General features: G+C 39.8%; 1 protein-coding gene across 4 annotated transcripts in view; it reads left to right on the top strand.

Annotated features, from left to right (window-relative positions):
• The first annotated feature begins 1,481 nt into the window (after positions 1-1,481).
• Positions 1,482-12,505, top strand: part of LOC101166204 (neuronal acetylcholine receptor subunit alpha-7-like) — a 34,908-nt gene continuing 23,884 nt past the window's right edge. The window contains exons 1-2 of one of the 4 annotated variants that reach the window (XM_023952901.1): positions 1,482-1,706; positions 3,660-11,829. In XM_023952901.1, the coding sequence (XP_023808669.1) occupies positions 4,433-5,947 (1,515 nt within the window). In that variant the 5' untranslated portion in view covers positions 1,482-1,706; positions 3,660-4,432 and the 3' untranslated portion in view covers positions 5,948-11,829. Of the gene's footprint in view, positions 1,707-3,659; positions 12,318-12,505 lie in introns of those variants that run through there. The other 3 variants (XM_023952888.1, XM_023952898.1, XM_023952892.1) reach the window with 3 other exon arrangements.

The raw sequence follows: 12,505 nt of genomic DNA, 5'->3' as shown, positions 1-12,505 counted from the left end.
ATAATGTTGCAGTTTAAAATGTCCACGTACGTAAATCAGCGTGCCAAATTTACAACACGTACGTGTAAATCATCTTGCAATTTCGAGTTTCTCTAAAACCCATAAAAAATAGAGCGACAACAACTGCCAATCACTATGTTATTCTCCCGAACAAACACAGCTGCACCGCCAGCTTCAGAAGAGGAAAACACTGCAGAGCGGAGTCAGGATGCAGCGGCTCAGTCTCAAGAGCTGTGAAATACACCTGAGTCACTATTTGTCCCACTGTACTTTGTATTTTTTTTTATTATCTTTTTAAATTTTCTCCCGTTTAATTCAATTCCTCTCGGGTCGCGGTGGGCGGGGCTTATCTCCGCGATTTGAAGCATTCTGTTCACATTGATGATTAAAATTATTTTTTGACAGTACAGTACAGAAGTTATTTGTTGAAAAGAAAACTTTTCTAAAGTACTTTTATTTGTGAAACAAATGCTTGAGCCTGTAAAATGGTTCGTTCTTTCTTTTCAATGTATAATAGAGTTTTTAATTGTATGATACTTGTTAAAAAAATAGAGGTTTCTACTTCATGGATTTTGCCAATTACGGGTTCTTTTTGGAACGTAACCCCCGCGAAAAACAAGGGTTTACTGTATAACCCACCTATCTCGATCGGAAAGAAATTCTGATCCGAACGAGTCTGATCGGGGCAGAGTATTCCTAATGGCGCGTTTAAATGACTCATTTTCTTTCCGATCAGGCCTTCTTTCCGATTACTTTTGCCCATGTAAACGCAGCTAATGAGGGCAGATGGGAACCAAAAGTAAAACTTGAAACAACAACACAACAGGAAAACCTAAAACAGGAAGTTAAACTCAAAACATCACAGAACAAAAAACAACTAGAACACAAAAGCAGAGAACCTAAAACCGGGACATGCGTGTTAAGTGGGAAATAACTCACACACTATATCTTAATTGTGTATCCAACTATAAAAGTATATTATACTAATATGATTAATGAAACAAAACAAGTATATATTTTGTTTTTATTTGTAGGTTTTGAGTTATTTTGGGCGGGGCTAGAGGGGGGAAATGGTGGGGCGTCTAGTGTCTTGCCCAGTGTCTCTGGAGCAGAGAGCTTGTGGCCCTTGTATAGCACCGACATCCCCGCTTCCCACAGGCTTTTTCAAACGTCCTTTTTCTCCGTCTGCTCCTGATTAACAATAATTAGAATAAATAAATACTCAAAAACGCAATTTTTAATTTTCATTTTCGATAAATCATCAGAAAAATCCTACAGGAGCATATTAAAAACGCCCCAAAACCCGATTTTTCATCGGAGTGGGTCTTTAAAGCCCGTTTTCCGTGACCTTTTCAATGTTTTAAATAAAAACAAAAACATTAAGTTAATATTTAATCTCAAACTAGTGTTCCTTCTTTTATAATTCTGTAATCATGAAGAAGAAGTGGTCAGACTGAATGATCTGCAAGGCAAACTCGAGTGCGTGTCCGGCCAAGCAGCTGCCGTTCATTAGGAGGAGGGGTTATTTAACGCTGCTGGCTTCCAGCACCATCCCGCCACCCTCACGCAGCACCATCATCACTTCTGCATGATCCCGCCAGCAGCTGCGATCATCTGCGGGATTGCTCCGTGTCCGCGCGTCTCCTTCAACATGGACTTGCGGGATTTGCTTCTGTTTGTTGCAGTCGCCGCCTGCGCAGTGAAAGGTACGCAGTTTGCGCGCTTCGATGCTTTCCAACTGTCAGAGGAGGAGATGCAGATGTGTGTTTGGAGTGATGGGATGCGGGGATTAAGATGTTGCGTTAATATATACCTGTTGTGTATTTTGCAATAATTACTTAGCTTGAATAGCGCATGAGGTCAGTGTAGTGGCTGTTTTTTTTTATCCACGGGGGGAGCAAAGCTTTAAAAACTATTGATCCAAGCAGAATGTAAAATAAACCAAACATATTTTTGTTTTGTTTAAAGTGCAGATTGTTAGCCTACTCTATCTTGCTGCTATTTTGAATTTACTGTACATTTGCAGCTGGAAGAACCTTTTTGCTTTTAAAGTCCCGCTCCGATCATCTTGTGATCTGTTTTCTAAGTCTTCCCAGTGCTATTATATTTACACTTGTGTCGTTTTTAGCCAACACTGTAAAAAAAAACCTGTGTAGTTTTCTATGGCACAGTTTCTGCAGAGCGACAGGAGTTCATTAGAAATTTGCCTTTAAGTTCTGAGAATGTTGGCACGGAGCAACCCCACCCCCCTTCCCGTCCCATCACTCATACCTTTACACATTCCCTGCTAGGTTACAACTCCAACCCAACATTAGCTTGTGCAACAAAAATAAGGATTGGAGCAATCCAGCTGTAAAGTTTGTAGCCAGATTCCAGCTCAGACGAGGAAAACAAATATGTACATGGATCAATTTGTCTAAAAGTGGATGCATCAGAATGGAGTGGAGCAGGGAATTTGTGTTTCATCTACTCCTGATTCGATTTGAACAACGAAAAACTCAGAAATGAAATTGTAGGTTTAATGTTCTTGATATGTGTCTTCTGTCATCAGAAAAATACAGCAAGAACATGTCAAAAACAGGATTTTCATCGGAGTGGGCCTTGTATGAATGTACACTTCTTTTTACATTTAATAGTTGTTTTTGACTTTATATGTCACATTTTGTTTGCACTAATATTTTTACTGCCTGGTTTCTGCTGAACTTCCCAGTTTAAAGCATTTATTTAATTTAGTAAATAAAGTTTTTCTTGCTGTTTAAATAATAATTGCACTTTTTTTAATTGATCTACTGATTTTTTTAATACATTTTTTTCCAGAGCATGAGCATTTTGAACCACCAGCAGGTTGATGGTGGTAGAGAAATTGTGAGACCATGCAGAGCCCAGCATTTCCTGGAAATAGCCGTATATTTTTGGAGGGCAGAGAGATTGATGTGGTACAAAGGGCTTAGTTCAGAATGCAAAGACTGTTTCTGTCTGGATGGAGGAGGGGGAGGGGGGGGGTCCAGATTCAACACAACATGTTGTCCTTGAGCTTTTCACATTGCATTGCAACATATTCTGACAATTCTGCCCATGGATTTGTGGAGAAATACTGTCAAGTCAAACTGTCTCCTTCCAACTCTACAGCACTCATGTTTAAATGCTAATTAACTTAGATGAGCTCATCATTTTCACCCAGATCTACTCAGAATCTGGCATATTTAGGCTAAAGCAGTTTTTTGTAAAATCCCAATGTGAAGGAATTTGTTTTATTATTATCATTGTTTAAATGTATTTCTTTAAATGTTAACTCAGATTGACCTTTTTACCTCTTCTGAAAACAGTTCTGTGTGTTTGGTCATCTGCTTCTCATGCCCAGCCAGGAACAGGGGGGTTTTACGACACACTGTCCTCAGCTGATAAGTGATACTGTTTGAAGTTAGAATCCACCAAAGGGGTCATTGTATGACACCCCCTAATGAACTTTTCCTCTTTGTTTTGAAAATGTTACCTCCTTCTTGTGTTCTTAATAAAAGGTGCACAGGGAGAGCAGAACCTTTGAGAAGAGCAGCGTGTTGGTTGTTTTCTGTCACACTGGCTGCTTCTCCCTCGTGCATGAGAAACTTGATTCTTGCTGTGGTCTATTATTTCTAATTGTGTTTTTCTTTAATGTTTAGATGCATTTATCTGACATTCTTTGGTCCATTCGAGCCGGATGACAACATATCTGCGTCCTTGGGGGGAGGACCACGCCGATTGAAGTCTGTCGACAGCCCGTGAGACTAGGTCTGCGGAGGAAAGTCCGTCGTAGTGAATTCTACGCCGGCCAATCGACTGGTCTGATCCCTGGGTCCGGATTGACGTTATCCGTAAACCAGTCAGACCACAACAACAAGGCAAGTAAAGCGCTTTTACAGGGGTTCGAGTCCCCGAAGTGGCCCAGAATTCTGAGGGACAGGTTCAAGTCCTGTTGCCTGAAACACGTGTGGGTTTGAAGTCCCGGAAAAGTCCAGAATTCTGTATAAAGGTGTAGGTTCGAGTCCTGCAGCCTAAAACGCGTAAGAGGGTTCAAGTCCCTAAAAGGCCTATTAAAATTTAAAAATAAATAAAAATAAAGTTTTTTTGGTGTGAATGTGTGTGCCTGTGTGAAAGGAGTGAACTTGTTCGAAACAGTGGGCAGCTGGAAACCTTGCGGTGTTAACACAAGGCTGCTTGTTGAAGTAGAACAAGATTTCATCTCATTTGGCTTTAGGTGGAAGGAACCCAGAGTCTAAAACGTGTTTTGCTCCTGGGAGGACCCTAAACGTGTGACCGGATCAGACAATAGGTCTGACCTAGAAGCTTGTTGCACGGGGAGTGAAATTCGGTCCTGAGAGAAATTCTCTGTTGGTTCTGATCACACTCTGTGACTAACGTAAATAATAAAAAAAATAAAAATAACAAAAAACAAATGGGGAATTCGAATAGAAAAGTAGAATTAACAGGGGATTCAAAATACATGGAAAGAGCTCATCCAGGCTCAACTACGTTCTTGAGAAAATGGGATAAAAACTACAATTTTAAGGGGAATCTTGGAGTACAGGCATGTACTGAATTAGTTCAAAGATTACAAATTAAAAACAAAATAAAAAATAAAAAAGAAACAAAAAGTAGTGAAGAATTAATTTGTGCTAAACTGTGGTTAAATGAAGCAACAAAAAGAAAGAATGGCATTCAGAAAAGTAAAACTAGGGAAGCATGTCTGATTGCTAAAAAAGAGGATGATGAATCAGTTGTGATAAGACCAAGACCCCTGCAGCAGGCTGCAGCTGAGCTGCAGGGTGAGCGGGGACGTGATGAAGAAGGGGGGGAACAGAATCCAGCTGTTTTCTCACCCCCTCCTTATGAGGGGCCAACTGCTCCTTCCTTGACGGGTCTTTACCCGCCACTGACTGATTTAAATAAACCAGAAAAAGAAAAAATGATGTTAAGAGGAAAAGGGAAAAAACTTGAATGGAGTAAAACTATGGGGGTTGGTTTGGAAGAAGCTGGAGGGTCATCTGAAATTGCTGAGACATTTCCAATGATTGAAGTGCCCAATCCTAGAGCTGGAGAAGATGGCCAGAGACCTACACTTCTTGTGTTTAGGACCTGGACAGTGGAGGATGTTAAGAAGGCAGTAGAGGGAGTTATCTCTCACAGGGAAAATCCACATGATTTTCATGAGCAAATGATGGAAGTTCAGAGAGCTTATCATCTGAATGGCATTGAATGTCAACAAGCATGGATGACTGCTATGAAAGCAGACTGGGCAAAAGTAAAGGGAAATTGGAATCCTATGAATGATGACGATCCACCCAGACCTCTTCCACATAACAGTCAAGAGTTAATTCAAAGTCTTACACTTTTAGGACAAAGAATTAGAGAAGCCTTTCCAATGAGACCTGATTATGGAAAGATTGGTCAAACTAAACAAAAAGATGGAGAGTTAGTGTCTGATTTTAGAGTCAGATTTGAAGAAGTTTTTAAAGCTAACAGTGGACTCAGAGATGATGATAATGATGATGGTGCCTATAGACAGCAGCTGAAACAAGCCTTACTGCAAGCTATGAGACCAGAGATTGCAGACTGGATAAGGAAGCATTACATTGATCTACCTACAGGAGCACTACAACAGTTTATGAATTTTGCTGTTCATGCAGAAAAAGTGATGGTGAATAAGAAGAAATTTAGAAATCAAAGTGTAGATACCTTTTGGCAGGAGGAAAGTAGTGATGTGTTTTTTGGAAGGAACATGAACAGAGGAAGAAATCGTGGACGTGGCCAAGGGCGTGGTCGTGGAAAAGGAAATTTTAAAGGAAGTTTTAGAGGAAGGTTTAGAGGAAGTAGCAACAGAGGGTCAGAGCAGGTTGATGATGGATGTTGGATTTGCGGACAGAGAGATCATTGGCTGAGAGATTGTCCTGAAAGAAAGAAATCAGATTGACTAGATGGTAGAAGTAATGTCAAGATTAACAATGAATCTGAACCAGAAATTCAACCAATTTGTGATGAATTTTTAGATCTCACTGAAGTTTGTCTTATGGAAAAGCCAGAAATAACTCTTTATGTTCAGGGACAACCGTTTGTTTTTCTTTGTGACTCAGGGGCTTGTAGAACTGTGATAAAAAGTCATTACAATGATTTTCCTAAGTCAAATAAAACAATACAAATGAGATCTGCAGATGGTCAAATTGAAACTAAACATTTGAGTAAACCAGTTTGTTTTGAAAATCCTGACACTAATGAAACAACAAGCATTCCTGTGGTTTTAGCACCAAACTGTCCTTTTAATCTTTTAGGGAGAGATGTCATGATAAGATTAAAGTTAGGAATTTACCCCACCAGAGAAGGGGGGATGCAAGCACGACGTTGCCCAGATACAGACATCTGTGTGCTAGAAGGCAGAGGTGAACCATACTATTATTGGACTTTAGATCTACCGAAAACTGATCTTGGACAGACTGCAAAAAACTTAATGGAAAAAGCAAAAGCCAGAGTGTCACCCCATGCAGATTTTATGTCTCCAGAAAATCTGTATGTCATGTTAAGATGCAAAAAGTCTCCTGGCCCTGACAGGAGATATGATGAAGCAGTGAGTAAACTAGGATTTCAAAAATGTACAATAAATGATTTTTATTGGAAAGATGAAACTAGTTTCTGTACTGTGACAGTTACACCAGAAGCAAAAAATTTAATGTATACAGAAAGACTGACAAATTGGAAACAGATGGCAGATGCAGTTCCATTTATTTCTTGTTCTAAAGGTTCACGAGAAAAATGGGAAGAAATGAAAGAACATGTGCAGGAAGTGACCTATACTTTGGACTGGCAGACTGATCCGGAAACTGGGATTTCTACCAATCCTGAAACTAAGTTTAAAAGGATTGCATTAAACTGGGTAGTGATTACACAGGCTAATGCGCATCTGACTGACAGAAGAAGCTGAGTGAAAATTATGTTGACAGAGGAAGAGGAAGATTCTCTTAAAGATCTTCCACAGTCACTTTGGACTAAAGGGCCAGCAGATGTAGGGTTAATTAAAGGATGCCCACCAGTGGTCATTAGAGGGAAGACAGAATATACTCCACGGAAAAAACAATATCCTTTAAAGGATGATGCAAAAGAGGGAATAAGGCCTGTGATAGATGAACTGTACAAAGCAGGAGTGTTAGTACAGTGCCCAGAGTCACCTTGTAACACACCAATTTTCCCAGTTAAAAAGGCTCCTCCTTCTACATCTTGGAGGATGGTTCAAGATCTGAGACCAGTAAATGATGCAGTTGTACAAAGAGCACCTAATGTACCAGATCCTCACACTTTGTTAAATACCTTAGATCCAAGAGCAGAATGGTTTTCAGTAATCGATCTAAGTAATGCATTTTTTTCAGTCCCCTTACACCCAGATAGTCAATATTGGTTTGCATTTACTTTTGAAGGAAAGAAGTACACTTATACAAGACTACCTCAGGGCTATGCAGAAAGTCCTACCATTTTTTCTGATGCTATTTCAAACTGTTTAGCGGGATTTGAGCCACCTATGAAAAGTCAAATCATAACTTATGTAGATGACATTCTCATAGCATCAACCTCACAGGAGTTTTGTAAAAAAGACACCATAGCTTTATTGACTTATTTGGCAGAGACTGGAAACAAAGTAAACAAAGACAAATTACAGCTATGGACCCCACAAGTTAAATATTTAGGCCATACTTTAACATCTCAGGGTAGAAAATTAAATGAAGACAGAAAAGTGGCGATTTTATCAGCACCACAACCCTTAACAAAGAAACAAATGATGTCATTTTTAGGGTTATGTAATTACTGTCGCATGTGGATTCCAAACTATGCTGAAATAGCAGCCCCACTGCAAGAATTGATTTATGAAGCACCTATGGCAGCTTATGATAAAATTAAATGGACAGAACAAGGTGTAAAAGCATTTTGTGAATTAAAACAAGCATTAGCCAGAACAACAGTGTTAGCTCTTCCAGATTACAGTAAACCTTTCAGTCAAACTGTAGACTGTAGAGATGGATTTATGACATCTGTTTTGTTACAAAAATATGGAGATAAACAGAGACCTGTGGCATTTTATTCTTCAAAATTAGATCCTGTAGCAAGAGCAACACCTCCTTGTGTTCAAGCAGTGATAGCAGCAGCAATGGCAGTGGAAAGCTCAGCTGAAGTAGTGCTTTTCCACAAGCTTACTCTGTATGTGCCGCATGCAGTTTCAGTTTTACTATTACAAACTAAAATGACATTTTTATCACCAGCAAGACACTTATCATGTTTAGCTACATTGGTCTCACAGCCTCACCTGACTGTTGAAAGGTGTACTACATTGAATCCAGCTACGCTGATGCCTACACCAGAAGATGGAGAACCTCACAATTGCTTACAAGAAACAACTTTAGTTTACAAGCCGAGACCAGACTTATCAGATGTACCACTAACTGAGGGGGAAATAGTTTTTGTTGATGGGTCAGCAAAGAAAGATGAGACAGGCAGGAACAAAGTGGGTTTTGCTGTTGTAACTCAAGATAAGGTTTTGAAGGCAGGACCCCTGCCCGGAAATTACTCAGCACAATCAGCAGAGTTGACAGCCTTAACTGAAGCATGCAAACTGTTTAAAGATAAGCCAGTTTCGATCTATACTGATAGCCAATATGCGTTTGCTACAGTGCATTTGTTTTGTCAACAGTGGAAGAACAGAGGGTTTAAAACGTCAACAGGAAAACCAGTAACGCATGTAGACTTACTGAAAGAATTATTAACTGCTGTAATGTTACCATCTAAAGTGGCAATATGTAAATGTGAGGGACACACACGAAGAACAGATCATATTTCTAAAGGAAATGCCTTTGCAGATGCAACAGCAAAGCAAGCTGCAACAAAAGATGTAGAAATATGCACAAATGAGGATGTGACTGCGGATGCACCCGCTGATGTTTTAAAGGAAATGCAACACAGTGCACCGAAACAAGAAAAAGATTTATGGTTGAAAAAGGGAGCAAAGTTGGAACAAGGTCTTTATGTCAGCACAGAAGGTAAACCTATTTTACCAAAATCCATGTACAAATGGGCAGCAATTTTGAGTCATGGGCCTTGCCATGTCTCAACAGGGGGGATGATGAACTTATTAGAGAAATATTATACAACTTATGGATTTATTCTCTATTCAAAAAATTTTTGTAAACAATGTGTAACATGTATGCGTCATAATCCCCAAGGCAATGTTAGACCTAAGAGAGGAAAATTTCCTGAACCACCTTTTCCTTTCCATACAATCCATATGGATTTTATTGAATTGAATAAAAGCAAGGGATTGAAATATTGTTTAGTGATTATTGATGCATTTTCCAAATGGGTTGAAATTTTTCCATGTGCAACACAAGATGCTATTACAGTAGCTAAAGCTATTTGTAAAAGAATAATCCCAACTTTTGGCATACCACAAGTGATAAGAAGTGATAATGGTACACATTTTGTAAATCAAGTGATAGACAAAATGGCTCAACATCTTTGTATTGATTTAAAGAGACATTGTAGTTATCACCCACAGAGTGCAGGATTAGTTGAGAGAACTAATGGCACTATCAAATCAAAGTTAAAGAAATGCATGGAAGAGACAAACAGACAGTGGCCTGACTGCATAGACTTAGTTCAACTAAGCATGCGTATCACACGCACAGCAGGTCAACCTTTAACGCCTTTTGAAATGTTGTATGGACGTTCTTATAGGTTACCAGACCTTGATCCTACACAGCAACATTCTCCAGATGATGATGCAAATTTAGTGGATTATTTGAGAAAAATGTTTACCACTAAAGATGTGCAAAGGACAAATCAAGTGCCAGATTCCTTTTTATCTCCACAGGACACTTCACCAGTGCAGGTTGGTGACTGGGTGTTTGTGAAGGCCATAAAAAGGAAGTGTTGGTCCAGCCCACGTTGGGAAGGGCCATTCCAAGTCCTGCTGACTACACCAACAGCTGTCAAGATCGCTGAAAGGACGTCTTGGATCCACCTGTCACACTGCAAGAAAAAGCATCTGGGTGAGGCTAATTCCAACTGCTAGGTGGGGAAGTCTGACTACAAAGGGAGGCAGCCGTATAGAAGCTGCTTGTCTCAACGTCAGCGAAGCCGAGCGATCCACCTAGTCTTAGGGAAGAAAGCACACCAGAACTCTTTTGCACTACACGGATCCTACACTGTTAGAGGACTTGAGGAGGTGATGTGCTAGTAACCTCTCCCTCCCGAAGACAGGCACATATCCACCATGGCGTGTCCAACTGGGCTAAGAGACAGTTTATTTTGTTTACTGTTCCTGCTATTCCTGACAGGAGCCACCACATGGATTTGGTTCTTTTGGAATCATTATCCACCTGCAAGAAGAACCACCAACGAGGAAAGACTAAATGTTTCTCGACGATGGCTGAGTATTGATGAACATGATGTTTTGAATAGTCCAAAAATGAACATAACTCACCTGTATATGACAAATTCTTGGTATAGGTATGTTATGTTACTGGCTAAAGAAAGGAATAGATCTGATTGCTATGTTTGTTCTGTAATTCCAGCTTCATCCCTACATCCTAATTTGCAGGCAAAGCAATTTTCTGAGTGGAAAAGCGACTGTGTTATTGAATATAGTACCAGAGGGTATATTAGTACTGGAGCCGTCACCACTTCAAATGGTACTCTTGTAAGACCAAGTTGCAAGAGTTTGTATCAGTTTAAAAAACTGAAATTGACAAAATCATTAGCTCCATATGCTAGTGTGGAACCAGGAACTGTGTTTCCACATTGCGTAACTAACAATGGCACAGAGTTTTTAGGAACTTTGCCGACAAAGATGTGTCATGAACTTCTTGTTCCCTTCACAGTCCAGATAATCAATGACAGAGTTTCCCATGGTTATGCAGTTCCCTGCCCCAGAGGACGTTGTGTTGGATCTAATCCAGATTTAATGCCAGGTAACAATGGTACTTATGTGGTTGATCAAATGTTTTGGTTATGTGGGCAGGCCCTCTACCTCAGTCTGCCTAGAGACTGGAGTGGGATTTGTGCTCCCGTAAAGGTCACAGATCACACTTTCATAGTTTCTGCAGTCCATGAGCCTCACCTGCGCCACAGACGTAACCTTATTGATGTCAAGCCACATGATTCCATTTGGGGATCAGATGTACCTGGAGACCATAAACTCTGGAATACGGGGCAAAAGGTAACTATGGCATTGTTTCCCTGGGTAGGAACTGCTAAAAACGCTCTCAGAATTGAGACCATTGATTATCGATTAGGTTTATTTTTGAACGCTACAATTAAAGCATTTAAAGGCTATAATGAAGAAATGTCAAGCATGAGACTTATGGTTCTACAGAACAGATTGGTTTTGGACTTATTGGTTGCTCAGGAGGGAGGTGTTTGTAAAATGTTAAATGACACCTGTTGTACATTTATTCCTGACAACACCGATGAAGGTCACAGCGTCACTGAAGCATTACATCAACTTGAAAAGGTTCAGCAGGCAATGCAGGATGACAGGAAACCCCAATCTTGGGATTTCTTCTCCTGGTTTGCTTTTGGTTCCTGGTGGCAACTTTTGTTAAAAATAGTGACACCTATTCTTATGGTACTGATCATATGTTGTGTGTTCACTATGTGCATTTTTCCTTGTATTCAATCTATGATTTCCAGAGCAGTGAATGGTGGAGTACAAAGTGTTCTTCTGAGTCAAGAATACAACTTGTTATTAAAGGGAGAACAAGATGACTGTAATGATTTTGAAATTGAAATGACTTGAAAAAAAAAAAAAAAAACTTCTCATCTGAGTGTAAATTGAAAGTGTTATGAAAATGAAGATGTCACAGAAAACTGAAAAGAGATGTGATATTGGATGTGAGATTTTAACATTTATCAATGATAAACAGGAGGGAGTATGTGAAGGAATTTGTTTTATTATTATCATTGTTTAAATGTATTTCTTTAAATGTTAACTCAGATTGACCTTTTTACCTCTTCTGAAAACAGTTCTGTGTGTTTGGTCATCTGCTTCTCATGCCCAGCCAGGAACAGGGGGGTTTTACGACACACTGTCCTCAGCTGATAAGTGATACTGTTTGAAGTTAGAATCCACCAAAGGGGTCATTGTATGACACCCCCTAATGAACTTTTCCTCTTTGTTTTGAAAATGTTACCTCCTTCTTGTGTTCTTAATAAAAGGTGCACAGGGAGAGCAGAACCTTTGAGAAGAGCAGCGTGTTGGTTGTTTTCTGTCACACTGGCTGCTTCTCCCTCGTGCATGAGAAACTTGATTCTTGCTGTGGTCTATTATTTCTAATTGTGTTTTTCTTTAATGTTTAGATGCATTTATCTGACACCCAATCACTCAGCCAAGCTCTTCGTTCTACACTTTGCTTTCAGTGCACAATGCAGGATTTTCTTCGGAATAAAGCCGAGGAGGAGAAAACTCTTGAAAGCATGTGCTCATGCAGGCACATAT

Source organism: Oryzias latipes, chromosome 3, assembly GCF_002234675.1.
Source record: "Oryzias latipes chromosome 3, ASM223467v1".
In the NCBI taxonomy this organism is placed as follows: domain Eukaryota; kingdom Metazoa; phylum Chordata; class Actinopteri; order Beloniformes; family Adrianichthyidae; genus Oryzias; species Oryzias latipes.
This window is presented reverse-complemented; position numbering and strand designations above follow the sequence as displayed.